General features: G+C 38.0%; 1 protein-coding gene across 17 annotated transcripts in view; it reads right to left on the bottom strand.

Annotated features, from left to right (window-relative positions):
- Positions 1 to 19,734, bottom strand: part of ZNF248 (zinc finger protein 248) — a 100,828-nt gene that overhangs the window by 64,496 nt on the left and 16,598 nt on the right. For 6 of the 17 annotated variants that reach the window (XM_025397321.1, XM_025397325.1, XM_025397322.1 and 3 more), the window contains 3 exons: positions 15,780 to 15,906; positions 15,401 to 15,496; positions 6,732 to 10,899 (listed from right to left, as the gene is read on the bottom strand). In XM_025397321.1, the coding sequence (XP_025253106.1) occupies positions 9,401 to 10,899; positions 15,401 to 15,496; positions 15,780 to 15,906 (1,722 nt within the window). In that variant the 3' untranslated portion in view covers positions 6,732 to 9,400. Of the gene's footprint in view, positions 1 to 6,532; positions 10,900 to 15,400; positions 15,497 to 15,779; positions 15,907 to 19,734 lie in introns of those variants that run through there. The other 11 variants (XM_025397332.1, XM_025397330.1, XM_025397329.1 and 8 more) reach the window with 4 other exon arrangements.

The following is a 19,734-nucleotide window of genomic DNA, read 5'->3' as shown; positions in this document are numbered from 1 at the left end:
TCTACTCATCTGACAAAGGGCTAATATCCAGAACCTACAAAGAACTCCAACAAATTTACAAGAAAAAAACAAACAACCCCATCAAAAAGTGGGCAAAGGATATGAATAGACATTTCTCAAAAGAAGACATTCATACAGCCAACAAACACATGAAAAAATGCTCATCATCACTGGCCATCAGAGAAATGCAAATCAAAACCACAATGAGATACCATCTCACACCAGTTAGAATGGCGATCATTCAAAAGTCAGGAAACAACAGGTGCTGGAGAGGATGTGGAGAAATAGGAACACTTTTACACTGTTGGTGGGATTGTAAACTAGTTCAACCATTATGGAGAACAGTATGGCGATTCCTCAAGGATCTAGAACTAGATGTACCATATGACCCAGCCATCCCATTACTGGGTATATACCCAAAGGATTATAAATTATGCTGCTATAAAGACACATGCACACGTATGTTTATTGCAGCACTATTCACAATAGCAAAGACTTGGAATCAACCCAAATGTCCATCAGTGACAGATTGGATTAAGAAAATGTGGCATATATACACCATGGAATACTATGCAGCCATAAAAAAGGATGAGTTTGTGTCCTTTGTAGGGACATGGATGCAGCTGGAATCCATCATTCTTAGCAAACTATCACAAGAACAGAAAACCAAACACCGCATGTTCTCACTCATAGGTGGGAACTGAACAATGAGATCACTTGGACTCGGGAAGGGGAACATCACACACCGGGGCCTATCATGGGGAGGGGGGCGGGGGGAGGGATTGCATTGGGAGTTATACCTGATGTAAATGACGAGTTGATGGGTGCAGCACACCAACAAGGCACAAGTATACATATGTAACAAACCTGCACGTTATGCACATGTACCCTACAACTTACAGTATAATAATAATAAATAAATTTAAAAAAAAAAAAAAAATACAAAAATTAGCTTGGCATGGTGGCATGTGCCTGTAGTCCCAGCTACTCGGGAGGCTGAGGCAGAAGAATCGCTTGAACCCAAGAGGCGGAGGTTGCAGTGATCCAAGATCACGCCACTGCACTCCAGCCTGGTGACAGAGCGAGACTCTGTCTCAAAAACACAAAAAACAAACAAACAAAAAAAAAACAAAACAAAAAGCAAGTAACAGGAACTAATCATTTTTTGAACAAAAAAAATTATGCACATTATGTCACAACATTCCAAACAAATTCTCAACAACGTTCTGTATTTTCAAATCTTTTGTACTGCTGCTAGAACAAATGTAAATTTTATGTGAAATAATGAGGGGGGTCGAGAATTTTGTGAAGATACAGACCGAAGCTTAACTAGAGATCTTTTTTTTTTTTTTTTTTTTGGTTGTTTTTTGAGACAGTCTCGCTCTGTCGCCCAGGCTGGAGTGCAGTGGCATGATCTCAGCTCACTGCAACCTCTATCTCCTGGGTTCAAGCGATTCTTGTGTCTTAGCCTCCCGAGTAGCTAAGACTACAGGCACATGCCACCATGCCTAGCTAATTTTTGTATTTTTAGTAGAGAGAAGGTTTCACCATGTTGGCCAGGTTGTTCTCGAACTCCTGACCTCAGGTGATCCACCCACCTCGGCCCCCTAAATTGCTAGGATTACAGGCGTGAGCCACCGCACTGGGGCAAAGATGCATCTTTAATGGCTAGAATAAACTAAGTATTTCAGAGTCTGAAAAAAAAAATATGTAAAGGCCTAAGATCATGTAAGAATTCAGTAGGTGATAATGGTGGCTATGTCAGTTTTCCAGAAAAATGGAACCAATAAGATGTACATATAGAAAGAGCTTTATGATAAGGAATTGGCTCACCTGATTATGGAGGCTAGCAAGTCCCAAGATCTGCAGGTTGAGTTAGCAAACTCGAGGCCCAGGAGGACTGAGAGTATTGTTCCAATCTGAAGGCTCAAGACCCAGGAAAAGCTAATGTTTCAATTGAGTCTAAAGGCAGGAAAAAGCTGATGTCCAGTTTGAAGGTCACTGGTAGGAATTCTTACTCAGGGGTGTTGGCACTTTTGTTCTATTCAGGCCTTCAATCAATTGGATGAGTCCCACCCACGTTCATCTGCTTTACTTAGTCTACTGATTTAAATGTTAATGTCATCCAATACCCCCTCACAGATATACCCAGAAGAATGTCAGACCAAGCATCTGGGCACTCCACAACCCAGTCATGTTGACATATAAAATTAACCATCACAATGACATTTCAAAGTAGAGAGAAATAGGCCTATTTAATAAATGGTGTTGGGGTAAGTGGTTCTCTCTGTAGATCACATGGTATGTGTAAATGTTTACCTCACATAATAAATATACTTCACATGGAATATAAAATTTAAACTACCAAAGCGTTTAAAAATTATAATGAGCATTTCTAATCTTAATGTTAAGATTGCATAGCAATTGCAGAGGGAAAAAATTACTTAAAAGTTTTTTTTGTTTTGTTTTGTTTTGTTTGAGACGAAGTCTCACTCTGTTGCCCAGGCTGAAGTACAGTGGCGCGATCTTGGCTCACTGCAAGTTCCACCTCCCAGGTTCACACCATTCTCCTGCCTCAGCCTCCTGAGTAGCTGAGACTATAGGCACCCACCACCACACTCAGCTAATTTTGTTTTTTGTTTTGTTTTGTTTTAAGTAGAGACGGGGTTTCACCGTGATACCATGATGGTCTCGATCTCCTGACCTCGTGATGTGCCTGCCTTGGCCTCCCAAAGTGTTGGGATTACAGGCGTGAGCCACTGCACCCAGCCAAAATTACTTAAAAGCTTGAAGTAATTTGAAAACTTAAAAAATATATATATTCCCATAGACAAATTTTAAAGTATACCTCCCAGAAAAGAGAAAGACTATCCTGTTGATATGTTGTTCATAAAGTAAAAAAAACAAGTTTCCATTGTTCCTGTAAAAAGGTAAACTATGTACTTAGATTGGTGAGAGCACATAAACCAAGAAAATCTTAATAATCTTCCATGACTAGCTATTATAAAATGATGAGCACCTCAGTTAAAGTGAGCCTACTGATATAAGCCAACATCAAGAAAGTGAGGTGTAATCAATATTTTTAAATTGTTCAATGTCTGTAGAAAATTTAGAAACTAAAATGTTTAAGAACTATTTTATCATGTTATATTAGTAAGGTTGGAATTTTTTAACAACAAAAAAAAAGAACAGCACCCACTGTGGCAATGGTGGGCCCACATTTCCGAACTTTTTCTTTTGTTTTTGAGACAGGGACTTACTCTGTCACCTAGGCTAGAGTGCAATGACACAATCACAGCTCACTGCAGCCTAAACTTCCCAGGCTTAGGTGATTCTCCCACCGCAGCCTCCCAAGTAACTGAGATTATAGTGCACCACCATGCCCAGCTAATTTTTTGTATTTTCTGTAGAGAAAGGGTTTCACCATATTGCCCAGGCTGGTGTTGAACTCCTAAGCTCAAGCATTCTTCCCACCTTGGCCTCCCAAAGTGCTGGGATTACAAGCATTAGTCACCCTATCCAGCTGTCACATTTCCAAACTTTGAATGGGAATGAAATCCATACAGACTTCCTGGAGTCAATTTCATTAGAACCCCTATTATCCAGAGAGTAGACTCTGAGAAATTAATTTGAAGACAACTTGGTGGTTTTGTGTCTGTGCAGATGGGGGAAAAAAAAAGGGAGAGAGAGAAAAAACTTGGACAAGGGTAGAAAGGTATATGCTCAAAGGTGTACCTCAATAATGTTCATTTGTAAGAGTAAAAATATGGGAAACTACCTAAAAGTGAGCCATTGGTAGGTGTAGATAAAATATTGTAGATAAATGATTGTTGAGAAATTTTAAGTAGTTGTTAAAAATGGTGAGGTAAGGGTAGGAAAACTAAGATGGAAAACTGTTATGTACTGTAAATGAGTTCACCATATACATTATACTTCTATTGTGTAAGTGTGTGTGTGTGTATCCTAAAAGGACACTGAAATATAAGAAGTCAAACCAAAAGCCCCTGACAAAACTAACACACATAACAGAAAGTACTATTTTCCCCACTCATTTTCTCATATAAGTAAGTGGAAAAATGCATTTTCAGAGAGTATAACCCTATGACTTCTGTGGTAAAGTCATGTCAGTGATTTTAATGTCTATATTCTGAGTATTATTTCCTCATCATTACCTACTAAACTCACTCCCCGTTGTTTCATGGTTAAAGTTCTTCACAGCCTTTGATAGCATCTGACTGCTCTTCTAAAGTTATTGATGTTCAGGTATGTTTTTCATCACTACCACTAACATTACCAGTTTGAAAACTTAGGCAACATTTCTATAGGAACTTTAAAATATATTTAACTGTAATAACGTAACAATAATATGTGTACACATCATCAAATCATCTGAGAAAACTAAAAACCATACATAATAGTAGTATCAATTCATCTAAGGTTAATTTCCTGTGGCTGAGCTGATACTACTATTTATTTCTCTTTAGAAGCAATTAAAAATACAACTTACAACTCTCCAGTCATGCCTGGATCTAATTAAAGGCAAATCTCTTATGATTTTGTATGTATTCTAGCATTTGATTAATATTCTGACCATATTTCTTGATTTTTAATACTCAAATGTCCATAAAACTCCAGTATGTTATAAATTCTCTACAGGCACATATATATTGGTTACAGTGCATGGAAAAAGGCCCAGACAGAACTAAAAACCAAGTTACTTTAGGGAAGTGAACCAATATGTGAGTGAGGTGGGTTGAAGAGAACTCATCTGTCAAATTCCAAAGAATATTTATTCTCCCAATATCGGCAACTGGTGCAGACATCAGCACAGGGGAATCTAGGCCTGCGAAAGCTAAGGAAGTCCCACTAGGTCATGGGCACCAGTCACGGCTGCCAAGTTTCTCCAAGTTCGTTTTCTGTTTTAAGGGATGTTATCAGAGATCCACAAGAATAGGGTAAGCCTTTACAAGGGGTCTGAGTTGAAGAAATTCTGAACTCCTGTCTTCTTTTCTGAGGTCCTGAGCTTCCTTTAGGGGATTGGTAAAGGGAGAATTTTGGGCTATTACTGAAAGCAAGCTTATGGTTAAGGCCCACTTTTGTAGAGAGGATAACTACCCCCATTCTGTAGATAAAGAAACCAATAACAGACAGCATTGGCCACACTAAAGTATGGACTCCAAACATGGCATAGCTTCATATTAGTCATCAGTTCTCACCTCCCAAAGTATCTGAGACCTTGCTCTTCATAACTGCTGTCTAAGAGAAGACATTGGTTTTTTGTTGTCTGAATGAGAAGCCTGGGAATGCAAGATCTGAGAAGAGAGGTAGGTTGGGAAAAGGGAGTTGGAGTTCCTCAGACAAAAGGAGGAGGTTGAGTGTGCAGTGTCCAGTCACTGGGTGACAGATGAAGACTCGGCGGAAAAACAGGAAGGAGAATAGGTAAGTCTTCCTCAGAAAAGGACAGATATGATGAAAGGATCCAGGGCAGTCACAGCTACAGTCTCTGGCTGCCAGCAGCAAACAGGGGTAGGGGTTGAAGGCATCAAGGATACCCATGGGCTGAACCCTACCAGAAGCAATAGTTCCACATTTCCCCGCTAAATACAGGTAGGGTGTGAAGTGACAGGGCCCACTAGACCAGAGAAAGGCAATTTCAAGACAGACAGTAAGCCCAGTTCCAAAAACAGGCTCTTAGGAGTTTATCAGAAAACTATTTCCAGGCACTGGGAGTGATTAGTCATTTCAGAAATCACAAATCTATGACCCAGCAATTCTCATCCTGGTTTAAACATGAGTGCACTGGAGGATAAACTGTTGATTGTGAGATCAGTTTAGTATATGGGAAAAAGTATTTCTTTTAATAGAATGCAGTATAAGAGAAAGTATCAACAAAGTACATTACAGGTAATTAGGGTAAGGATCTCATAAAACAGAATCTTAAGTTTTTGGTTTACATGCATGTGTTAGAGACACACATGTGAACACACTATTCTTCGAGATACTATCCACATCACTCCTCCCTCAATGTAGCCTGCTCAGTGAGGTCTTTTCCTCTCCATCCTATCTAAAATCAAACCTTGTATCTGACTTTTCCTATTTTGATTTTTCTTTATGGTGCTTATCATAGCCATCTTCTTTTATTTTTTCATTTTTGTGTTGCAGACTGACTTTCAGTAGATTACAGAGCAAATGTACTTTGTCAACATGACTGCTGGAAGCAATAAGGACACAAACTCTCTGGTCTACAGTGACCTCCCAATAAAAATATTCTAGGATGGCTTGTCACTGGCCTCTTTTGTAACAAACTACCATTTCTGGATCAATACAAATGTGGAGGACATGAAGACATAGTACTCTGTGGAGCCAGGATTGGGGTAAATGCCACCCCGTGATCACTATGACAGGTTCTATTACTAGAAGAATGCAGAAAAGTTGCACTGAGCAGTCAAAAGCAATACTCATAACACTTATTTAAGTACATAATAAAAATGTATCAAATTAACACAAGAAAGGGTGAATTAATCAAACAGTGCAGGGACAACTGGCTATTTATTTGGAAGGATACAGAGCTGCTTACCTTACACCACATACAATAAGAAACACCACAGGGACATATGAATAATGTAATTTAATGTAATGTCTGCTTCACACATGTTGAAGGAGAGACATACCTGCGTGGTTCCAAAGGGAGTTTACTTATGCCAATAGGAAAGGAGAACAAACAGAAACACTTAACTTGCAACTAGTAGAGTAACTTTATTTCTAACACTGAGCCTTCTACATAGGAATTTACAGAAATGAAAAACACTGTGCTGCTTATTCTCCATTTCTCTTCCCAGATTCTCTCTCCACCCTTCTCTGTGCCCACCTGGGCTCTCCCGCAGATGTATCTGGTTGGTTTCTCCAAAGAGAGGCACCAGCAATTTGGCACCACAGTTCTGGTAGTAATGATGTCTCTTACAAGGTGGCCCCTCCTCCATGACAGCAGTTCTTACTGGGCTCTGGTAACACTGTTTCCATCCTTGCCCTTCAAGGCTCAGAATGGTAATGGCTTCCTGCTGATGCAAGTCTCTGGGTGTTTCAGTGCCCCTTGTTTCTGGCCCACACCACTGTAATCAGTCTGCCATTAAAATCTTTTTAGTTGGAGAATTCTGTTTTCCGCCAGAAAGAACCATGGCTGATACAAACAGCCATCCGTATATTAACTTGTCAAAAGAAATAATTCTTCCCCCAATTACCATATAGAACATTAACACTTAGAAAAATATTCCTCTGTGCCAGCTGGAATGCCTTCAGCTCTTAAGTATCAGATAGCCCTAAGACCAAATAAAAAACAGTTATTGAGGATTATACGAAGTCCCAGTGGAGAGCAGGTACAGAGAGCAGAGTAGCTCGGCAACATCACCTCTGAGCTGGTTTTTCCCACCTTGTACACTGTTATCTTCAGCCTACTGCCCTTCAGATACAAACGATAAGCCAATAGCATGTACAGACATGAAAAAGCCCAGTAGAAGAGACAAAGTCTCTTCTCATGTCATGACAATGTTGTATCAAGGAGATCTTTCCCAGAAGGACTACACAATAATTCCCAAACATCTCACTGCTCCCAAGTTCACCCCAACAAAATCATTAAAATGGAACTTCCATGATTAGCTTTGACTAATTTGGACTTACCACTTAAGTCATCTGGGAGAAGAATGCACAAAAATAAAAAATTTAGCTCAGCAAGGATGAAGTAGGGAATGGCCATCACATGGGCAGTGTCTATTAGAACTGCTGACCACTGTGTTCCAAGGGGGGGCAAAGGAAACAACAGGACAAGGGAAGCAGAGACACTCTAAAATACTAATACACAGAACTAGTGTCACATAGGCCATGCCTAAACAGATACATAATGAAATAACAAGGGTATGAAAAGGGCCTTTCATTACATACCGCCACTTTTTATTTGAGGAGTGCAGTATTACTGTTTGTTAACCTTTGCATAATTTATGTAAAAACCATTCTTAACAGCATTTACATTACAGAATGACCCAGAGGTAGCTGAAAAACCTCAGAAAACTACTGTTTAACTTCTTTACTCAAGTGACAGTTCAATAATGGCCATATTCATGCATATATGCCAGGAAACAGTCAGAGGAAAGGTACATGATATAGTTCTTTGTGAAATAATATTTCACTAAAAACACATACTGGCCAAACGACAAAGGGACTCTGGTAGTATTTAGAGTAGGACAGATTCAGAGGTAGTTAAAAACCTCACGAAAATATTTTTGGCTTCTTTCTTGAAGATGCGGTTCAGCTGTAAATGGCCATAGCCATTTATTTACGTCAGGAAAGAGAGAGAAAGGGTACGCAGTTTGTATTGCCAAATACGTTTTCATATATACACAGTGATGTGCTGTAAATATTTGACAGCAGGTTATCTGAGAAAATTAAAACCCTGATTTATAGTTTGTCAATTTCCATGGTGTAAACACTCCTACTAAGTCCAATCTACCAACAAGACAGCACTGCATGTCGAGTTGGGAAGAGACAGATGTGCAGTGCACACTATATACAGTATTTTCATCACACAGATTAAATAAGTAAAACAACAAAGGTAATAGTGAAATGTAGCAAAATAATTAGGAAGTGATGAGTGCTGAGTATTTATTACCTTTGTTTTTAATTTAACTGTAAGTTTACATATTTTAAATAATGACTGTTTTTAATAACTGGCTCACAAAATTCCTTAAAATTTAACAATCAGCAGAACTTTTAAGTCAGTATGAGGTTGTACTAGCACATCACTATATTTAAGTGTATGTGTAGAAATATATTTACATATACATACAAACATATGTACATACACATATATATCAACCTATAAAGACACCAATGGTATTTAGTGTGGAAAATATTAACACATACCATAGTAGTTACTCAATTAAGGGTACGTACTTTCTCATCACAATCATGTTGAATTCCAATATACAAATCAAGCATACTCAAATTTATTATATTAGCATACTCACATAAGGTCTACAAACATCAGGGATTCTTCACATGTATGTTTAATGCTGCTGTCATTCAACTTTTACAAGCTTCAGATCCCACTGTGAATATGGGTATAAATGAATATTGTCCATTATATTTGCAATACAATTTTGGTATCACATCTGGAATACAACACTAAACAGCATAAATTCTAGATAAATATTTTCACCATATTACTTAGGTTAACAGAATTCCCCTCAGTACAAATTTTCTAATGAAAGGTTTTAATTTTTCTTGAAAGCTTTTACATATTCAAACAAGAAGTCATTTTCTACACATGTCTGACATTCTTTGGCTTTCTCTAATCTCCTTTTTTGAAACTGTATAACCAATTTCACAGGTGTACGAAGGCTTCTAACATTCAGGATGTTGAAAGAGCTTTCACCCTCGTATGAATTCTCTGATGTTTGGTGAGCACTGACCTCTGACTAAAGGTCTTCCCACATGCATTACACTCATACGGCTTCTCCCCTGTGTGAGTCCTCTGATGTTTAGTGAGAGCTGATTTTTCACAGAAGGTTTTCCCACATTCGTTACACTTATAGGGTTTCTCCCCAGTGTGAGTTCTTTGATGTACAATTAGGTTTGACTTCACACAGAAGGATTTTCCACATTCATTACATATAAAGGGTTTCTCCCCTGTGTGTGTTCTCTGATGGACAGTGAGGGCTGATCTGTGGCAGAAGGATTTCCCACACGCATTACATTCATAGGGTTTCTCCCCTGTGTGTGTTCTCTGATGTTCAGTGAGGTTTGACTTCACGCAGAATGTTTTTCCACATTGCTTACATTCATATGGTTTTTCTCCTGTATGTGTTCGCTGATGGTTGGTCAGGTGTGGCTTCTGGCAAAAGGCTTTCCCACATTCAGTACATTCATAGGGCTTCTCCCCTGTGTGTGTTCTCTGATGTTGAGTAAGGTTTGACTTCTCCCAGAAGGTTTTCCCACACTCACCACATTCAAAGGTTTTTTCTCCTGTGTGAGCTCTCCGAAGCTGGGTAAGATGTGACTTCTTGCTGAAATTGCTCCCATTTTCATTATAATCATAAGACTTTCCCCCCATGTGTACTATCTGATGTTTTAAGAGAGTTGACTTTTCCCAGGTTTTGTCACTCACTTTATATTCATGGAGAATCTTTCTTGTGTAAGCTCCCTGATGGATAATGAAAGCTGAATTGTCACAGAAGATTTCCCCATATTCATTATATTCATAAGGATTATCCTTTGTAAGAGCTCTCTGATGTCCGAACCTTAAATTCATGCAGAAGGACTTCCCACAAATACTGCATCCATACGGCTCCATTTCCAAATGAGTTCTTTGAGATATATTGAGCTTTAAACTTTCAATGAAGGTTCTTCCACATTCGTTATATTTACAGACTGTCTCTCCCATCTGAGATCTCTTATTTGTAAAAAATGCTGCCTCATCATGGAAGCCTTGTCCATTTTTATTATACTCAAAAGGTTGGCCAAAATTTGGCTGACTGAGATCCTGGTGATAATTAATGGCATTCCTTTTTTGATCATATTTATAAGACTTCTCTCCAATAGGGATTTTCTCATGCCTAATATCAAGGAGCAATCTCTCACATACATTAAACTCATCAGGCTTCTTTCTGGAACAGTTCTTTTTACTAATAATTAAGCCCGAAATATTTTTCAAACTCATTTCACATGAGTCACATATTTTATAGGGATAATTTCTTAAAGAAACAGGGTCTGTGCCCAAATTGAAAGTTTTGCCTCCTTTGTCTCCATTTTCTACACTTACTGTTTTGTTGTGGAATAGAAGCTCCCAAAAATGGTCATCTTCATTTTCCTGGCTGCTCTCTAACATGTCATCAACTTTCCATTTCCTTTCTAGAAATGAGAAAAATAACCACATCTTATGAACCTTAGTACATTTCTGATGGAATTGGACTTTTACACAAATGCCCTATCATACAGTCAGTCAATTCTTTTGTTTTAAATTCAGTTTCCTGGTGTGAACTGAGTTCAAGTGTACATTTTCTTTACCCAACAAGGTTTAGGTGGAAAACATAAACATGCTTCAGTGGAAACAGGGAGAGGAAATTGGCAATGACATTTAACACTTTATAAATATAACCTTCAAAACTGAAAAGAAAAGGTGAAATAAAATTCACAGCACAGAGAACCAGAGTGGCTGATTCAGAAATAGAAAAACTCGGAGAAAATGGGGTGAACCCAACAGAGACAATGAACACTGAATAAAGAGATGGTGAAGATAAGCACACAAGGGGTTTCAGAGGATGAATTAAGTTTGGTGGAGACAAATAGAGCTTGGTCCTAATCCTCTCACACACAGTTTTCTGGGGTAGAATTCCCACCAGAGTACACGCTTCTTTCTTTGAATCAACAAGAAAATTAACATTCTGAAAACATCAACTTCCTTGGGTTCAAAAGAATAGTCCTATATAGCCCAAGATCCAGTGTTTTCTTTAAGTTTTATTGAGAAGAAATAATTTTTTTTTAACGCTGTAGGAAAAGCATACTAGGGAAGGTGAAATAAACTCAAGACATGATGAATGGGAGATAGAGATATTCTAAGAGCTGTTTTTCCAAAGAGCGGAAATGCACAGAGAATGAGTTCAAGGGAGTTGTTTTTTTAAAAAGGAAATTGAGTGAGTGGTAGTGAGAAACATAAGAATTAAGTTCGGCAGAGGTAAAGCATGGTTTACACCCTCATCTTCTCAACATCATGCAAATCTATTAAAAATATTTCTGTGCAGTTTGGCTAGAGATTAGACTCTCAGAAATTGCTCATCCCCAACAACATACCTTCCACTCAACTAGAAACATTCTATCCTTATCTCTCCTTACATGCTGGATATCCTTCAGTGAACTGCTACTTTAACTTAAAAACAAAAACTAATAATAATAAAATAATGATAGCAAAAATCTCTATAACATCTCTACCATTTTAAGGCTCCACTTGATCCATCCTTTAGAAGTTACTGTCTATATAATTCATTGTAACATAAAATAAATCCCTTGCTCAATGCTATTGCCTCTATTGTGACCAGAGTCCAGATCTTGGCAGGTGTTACTATAGTCTTGTTTCCTCTGCCCCCACTGAGTAAACTGTACATTATTCTTATAAAGCAACATGCACTGAATTATTTTCAACCTGTACCTGATCAGCTATAGTACATGAGGACAAAATATGGGGATGTGTATTTAGAAAGAGTACCATAGAATACTTTCAGAATGTATGAAAATGAATGATCTCTCCTAAATCTGGCTACACAGATAATCAACAAAGTAATTATCAATATATCCAAATTAGTAAGAGAGGCCCTTCTCTTTTGGAGAACAAAAATCTCAATACAGAAAGAAACCCTAAGCAACCCTAAGCCATATGAACAGGTCTGAGTTTTTGGCATACAGCCACTGGTGAGTTAATGTCATAAAATCTGGGCTATTTAAGTTTCAGCTAAAAATTAAGTTCTAACTTAAAACAAGTTAAATAATAACAAGCCATTACTATTCAATGTCTAAACACTTTACAAACACAGTATGAATTACCTGAAAAAAGGCAAGGCAAACAAGAATGGAAGTTTTTCAATAAATCAGAAAGCATTTGCAAATAAAATTTAAGACATAGAATAGGATGAGATTTGACATAAATTTTAGGGAGCAGAAACAAACAAATTTAAGACAGGTAGCAAACGACTACACTATCATAGTCATTGAAAGGGAAATTTACTGAGCAGCTCCCTTGCTGTGATCTATTGAAAGTCAGCCCTTGACACAAGTGTTTAAAATTTTTAAAAGAAAAGAAAAGGAAATTTAATTTATTAATAAGCAGCAACTTTAGGTTCGTTTGTTAAGCTAAAGGAAGATAAATTGAATAATTTAGGCTAAAAAAAAGAGAAAAGAACCAACTAGGAATTAGAAATCAGACAACTAATAATCAGACTGAGTCAGGAATGAGAGAATACAGACATAGTTTTGCTTTTGAGTTATAACAATGAAAAGTGAGAATATAAAGGTATGTAGAAGATAGTTTTAAATGAAAAATAACAATAGGAACAAAGAGACCAGTAGGAGATATTAACAGGTTTATTAGCACAGCAATGCCATGGTTGCCATTCAAGATAGCAGTAACGCGGAAGAATGTACCTTATTTGACTACAGGAAACCAGGCTCTCTGGTTTTTGTGTAGCTCAGATTGTTATTCTTCAATATCCTCTATGGGATGAATTTAATACTTACTAAAAGCATTATTGTCCCAGGACTACTCTCACCTACATACAATCACACTCTAGAAAAGGGGTTGGCATATAACTACAAGACAATGGCCCTTGAGTTAAGAATGTTTTTTAAGTTTTTAAAGGGAAAAAGCTGGATGAGACAGTAGAGAAAAGGGAAGAGGAAAAGAGGAGAGAGAAAGAGCAAGAGGAGAAAGAGAAGGAATAAGGAAAAGAAAGAAGATGAGGAGGAGCAGCAGTAACCACAACCATATGTGGCCTGCCAAGCCTCAAACATTTACTATCTGGTCATTTACAAAAAAGTCTGTTGACTTCTGGTCTTGAAGATCTCATTCTGCCTCATTCCTTTAACATCATCTAAAGTTGATGCCTTTCAAATGGATACTTCTAGTTCTGGCCTCAACCATGTACTTACACATATCCAATCTCCTAGTCAAAAACAGACTTGATTCTAACAGTTATCTCCAACTTCTGGTGTTCAAAATTAAATCCGTGATAACTCCCTTATATGTCTCCTCTCTAATTTTTCTCTGTCTCAGTAAATGATAACCTAATTTATCTAGCTGCTTGAGACAAATTATCGGGGTCACACTTGATTCCCCTTTCTCTCATATACAATCTGACAGCAAATGCTCTTGGCTCCATCTTCAAGATATTTGTACAAACCTACCACTTCTCAGTACCTCTGGCACCTCCAACACAGTCTCAGCCACTATCCTCTCTCCTCTGAAGCACATATGGTACCCTATCCCTACTCATGCCGCCCATAACCACCCACCACAGTATATACACTGCACAGATGTCAGAGAGATCCTTTTAAACTGTAAATCAAATCTGACAACTTAAGCTGATTTACATTTACTCAAAACAGTTTCTCATAGCACCAAAAGTAAAATTAATGTATCTACCATAGTTCATGTTACTTCTCATGACATTATCTCCCACCAGTCTCCACCATGCCCACTAGCTTCCAACCACAGTGGTTTCCCTCACAGTGTTCAAACATTCTAAGAACACACCTGTCTAAGAGGTTTGGTATCTTATGTTCTCTCTGCCTGGACTACTCTGAATCCACATAACTCACACTTTCATATTATTAAAGCCTCATCTCTAATGTGGGAACTCCTCAAAAAGGTTTTCTCTAACCTACTTGCCAAACAGACTATACCATCATTCTTCATCCTCCTTTCCCGTGTGAATTCTCTTCACAGCACTGACCATGACCTAACAGTGTGTGTGCACCTATATACACATACATATGCACATGGGTGTGCACATATATACACACACACAGACATGTGCACACACATGCATTTTTTTGTCCTTTATTGTAATACACACTAGGATACCAGGGACATTATTCTGTTAATTACCTAAAACATAACAGACATAGTAAGTGCTCATCATATGTTGTTAAATGAAAATATGGAAGGATTGCATGAATACCTGTCAGCTAACAAAAGGTGTCCAAGACAACAGAAGGAAGGCAAACAATTTTAAAAGATAAAGACAAACTAACCAAGAAAACATATCTAAAATGAAGCCAACTGGTTTGGATTATAGGTATAAGTAAAATACTTCAAAATGTCAAAAAAATAAAAGAAAGTTTTTTGTTGTTTTTTTTTTGTTTTTTGTTTGTTTGTTTGGAGACAGTCTCACTCTGTCACCAGGCTGGAGTACAGTGGCGCAATCTCAGCTCACTGCAACCTCCACCCCCTAGGTTCACATGATTCTCCTGTCTCAGCCTCCCGAGTAGCTGGGACTACAGGAGCGTATCACAACATCCAGTTAATTTTTCGTATTTTTAGTCGAGACGGGGTTTCACCATGTTGGCCAGAATGGTCTCGATCTCTTGACCTCATGATCCGCCCGCCTCAGCCTCCCAAAGTGCTGGGATTACAGACATGAGCCACTGCACCCAGCCAAGAAAAGCATTTATGAGTGAGAATAACATATGGAGGAGTGATTAAGGTAACAGGGATGTGGGCCAATTGTTTTTGATCATTTCCAAAGGTCTGGAGCTAAAAATAGACATTTCTAAAAAATATTCTAAAGGTGACAAATTCTAAACCAATTACCTAAGTTCTAATTTCCTCTGGCTTTCATCTGCCTTGAAATCACCAACTCACCTGGGTGGCACTGGCTTGGGAATCCTTTCTCTAATATCCAGGGCTCTTCTCCTTGCTCGATCTTAAAGATCACTTCTGGTTTAGTAATGCAATACCCTGTTAAGATAAAATAACACAGGACTGGAGCTAAATAGCTTTGTTTCAGGAGCTCTGAATACATGATGGGGAAGAAAGGCACAGCTTCACCAGCTATTCAAAGAAGGTGCACAAATGAACCAATCCCTGAGGAGGGAAGAGCACCTTTATGGTGGCCAAATGAGATCAGTCATCTCAGAGACTTCAATCTCAAGGTTTAATTTAGAAAACTACAGGGCATTCACGTTTCATCAACTAGTAAATGCATGCTATTGATAGTTATGTGGGGAAAAAAACTCCTTACCTACTGAGACAAGATTGCTATAATTTTCCAGGATCACATCTCTGTATAGTATCTTCTGAGCAGGGTCCAGCAGATACCACTCTTCCTGAGTGAAGTCCACACATACATCCTTGAATGACACTTGTTCCTGTAATAGCATACTCTTTTTACATGAAATGGTCAGAACTAGATGATATAGAAAAGATTTAAAAGAACTAATACCTTTAGAGTTTACTAAAAAATGACAGATAGTTTACCTCCCTCTGTGCTATACTATATAGAAAACAAAATATCTTGTATAAATTGAGTTTTTATTAAGGGTCTGGAATTGTGCTAGGTGCTGCAAATCCTACTGGTGAAAACAGACAAACATGGTCCCTGTTCCCAGAGTGCTTATGACCTGATAAGGAGATACACAGAATAACATTTATTAAGTTGCACACTGCAGGAACTAGCAGTGTGTACCAAGGAGATTGAAGTTACAGAGGAAATATTCGTTGTTTCATATTACCTTTTACATTATCAAGTTAACTGTCATCAAGGAAGTAAAACTTTGTTATTAAAATAATAGGACTGAAATGAATATGAAATGAATATGACCAAGCTCAGCACATATTGATTCAAGTGACTGCCCCGCAGTCTACATGCCCATCAGAGAAAAGGATGAATCCTCTCCGCTCAACAAGATCATCTTCTGGAGCTTCCACCAATGTTTCCAATGTTACTGTTTTTAAACACAATATTTGGCATCTAGTAAAAAACTTCAAGGTATGTGAAAAGACAGAGACAATAAAAAAAAGACAAAAGCAAACTCACAGGTGACTGAGATAGTAGAATTAACAAACAAGAACTTCAAAATGAATTAACATGTTCAACAAAACAGAAGAAAATATCAACAAAATAAATGAGAAAATGGGAGAAGTTCAACACATACATGGTATGTGTGTTATACAGAAAAAGGTTAACACAGCAAGCCTGAGACTACTAACCTTTGAAAGGTCTGCTATAAAAGATCACCGTTGATGGGCATTTGGGAGCTTGGATTTCAGAAAGGTTCTGACCTTAACCTTCTCTGATAAGAACGGCTCACTGAGCCTGAGCTGTTTGTATAAGTAATATAGTTTATACTCGACATGTGCATTGCTTCTGGGAGTCTAGAATTTTGGTACATGATAGGCAGACAGTACCTATGTGACCAGCCTCTAATAAAAATTCTGGGCACCAAATGTCTAGTGAGTTTCCTTGGTATACATTTTACGTGTATTGTCACATGTCATTGCTAGAGGAGTTAAGCGCGTTCTGTGAGACCCCATTGGGAGAAAACTCTAGGAATTTCGCTGATTTTGCTTTGTATCCTTTTACTACAATAAATCATAGCCATAAGTATGACTATGGATCTACAAGAAACAATACATCAGTAACAACAGGCACACCTAGCACCCCAATTTTGGTTTCTAATGCCATGCTCCAAAATATGCTGAGTCATCCTAGGGCATCATTAATAACCTGGGCGTGCTCTCAGACACCTCTTACACATGTATACACATACACACACATGCACACACACACATACATACATAAAATGGACATTCTAGAGCTGAAAAGCACAATATCTGAAATTAAGAGCTCATTGCATGGGTTCAAAATCATATTAAAGAAGACATAATCTGAAATATTTATGCATTTAACAAAAGACTATCAAAATACATAAGGCAAAAACTTGGAAATATACACCACAATTGGAGGCTTAACACCCCTGTAAGTACTGATGGATCAACAGGCAGAAAATCAGTAAGTACATAAATGACCCAAAATAGCACTATCAACCAACTTGATCTAAGTGACATTTATAGAATACTTCATCCCAAACAATAAAATATACATTCTATCATTCTGTTCATGTTCAACATAGAACGTATTTTGGGCCATAAAACATACCTTAATGAATTTAACGCAATAGCTATCATACAAAAAACATGTTCTCAGACTACAATGGAATTAAATAAAACCAATAAGCAAGAGACGGTTGAAAAATCCTCCAAATACCTGAAAGCTAAACAACATACAACCTATAGATCAAAGAGAAAGTCTGAAAAGAAATTTTTTAATGTTTTAAATGAAAATATTCCTTATCGGCCGGGCGCGGTGGCTCAAGCCTGTAATCCCAGCACTTTGGGAGGCCGAGACGGGCGGATCACGAGGTCAGGAGATCGAGACCATCCTGGCTGACACGGTGAAATCCCATCTCTACTAAAAAATACAAAAAACTAGCCGGGCAAGGTGGCGGGTGCCTGTAGTCCCCAGCTACTCGGGAGGCTGAGGCAGGAAAATGGCGTGAACCCAGGAGGCGGAGCTTGCAGTGAGCTGAGATCCAGCCACTGCACTCCAGCCTGGGCCACAGAGCGAGACTCTGTCTCAAAAAAAAAAAAAAAAAGAAAAGAAAATACTCCTTATCAAAATTTATGGGATGCAGAGACAGTAGTTCACAGAGAGAAATTTATAGCATCAAATTCATGTTTAGCTCTGCAAAAGATGCTTCTACAAAAATGAAAAAAACAGACCACAGACTGAGAAAAACTATTTGCAAACACTTATCTAAAACGGTGTTAGAACCAAAACATGCAAAAGAACCCTCAAAACTCAATAATAAGAACACAAATTATGCAACCTGAAAAACAGGCAAAAGATCTGAATAGACACGTCACCAAAGACAGACCAATAGCAAATACACATACGAACAAATGCTCACCATCATGTGTCATTACAGAAACAAAAATGAGATACCATAACATTTATTAAAATGGTTAAATCCAAAACAATGACAATATCAATTTCAGGTTCAGATGCAGAATAACAGGAATTTTGATTCACAATTGGTGGGAATGCAAAATGATACAGCACCTGTGGAAGACAGTTTGGCAATTTCTTACAAAGCTAAACAATCTAAATTCGTCAGGTATAGTGGCACACACCAGTAATCCCAGCTACTTGGGAGGCTGAGGAAGAAGAATTGCAGTGAGCTGAGATCATGCCACTGCACTCCAGCCTGGACAACAGAGTGAGACTCCATCTCCAAAAAAAAGAAAAAAGAAAGAAAGAAAACCAGTGCTCCTTTGAAAACCAGCTGCTTCTAGGGCTGGGGCAGACCACATATATAATGAGCCTGAAATCACTTCTGGTACCAGAAAATGAGAAAGTACTCAAACGAAAACACGATAATGGGCTATGTCAAAGGGACACAGGAACCAACTGAAAACACAGCCTCATGGCCAAGCTGAAGCAGTTGGAGCAACAAAATGAACAAGGTAGTGTTGGATTATAACCAAAGTATAAGATAACTAGCAATGAGTTCATACGAATATAAATAAATGATTAAATAAACACAAGAGAACAGACAAATCTCCTGCACAGAATTCCTAATAATTTATATGGATACTCTGCCATCAAGGAGGTGTAGCGTAATTCTCCAGTTCATTCCAAAGAGTACAGTTGAAAACAGAGGACAAAGGAGTAACTTTACAGTGGAGAAACATGACCACACTACCTCCACCAGGTAATCAACAGTGATACATCAACAGTGATAAATCATGCTCATAGCATTTTCCTTTGATATGACATGACTGAATGACACTACCTCTGTGGTCTTCCTCTAAGAAACCCTAACCTCAGTCTAATCATGAGGAAGACAGTAGACAAATATCAACTAAGGGACATTCTACAAAACACCTGACTTGAACCCCTCAAAATTGTCAAGGTTATCAAAAACAAGGAAAGTCTGAGAAACTGTCACAGCCAAGAAGAGTCTAAGGAGACATGATGACTAAGTAGAATGTAGGCATCCTGGAACAGAAAAATTACATTAGGGAAAAATTAAGAAAATCCCAATAAAGTGGTCATTACTTAATAATATATCAATATTGTTTCATTAATTGTGACAAATGTACTACATTAATATGTTAATGATAGGGGAAACTGT

Source organism: Theropithecus gelada, chromosome 9, assembly GCF_003255815.1.
Source record: "Theropithecus gelada isolate Dixy chromosome 9, Tgel_1.0, whole genome shotgun sequence".
Taxonomy (NCBI): Eukaryota; Metazoa; Chordata; class Mammalia; order Primates; family Cercopithecidae; genus Theropithecus; species Theropithecus gelada.
This window is presented reverse-complemented; position numbering and strand designations above follow the sequence as displayed.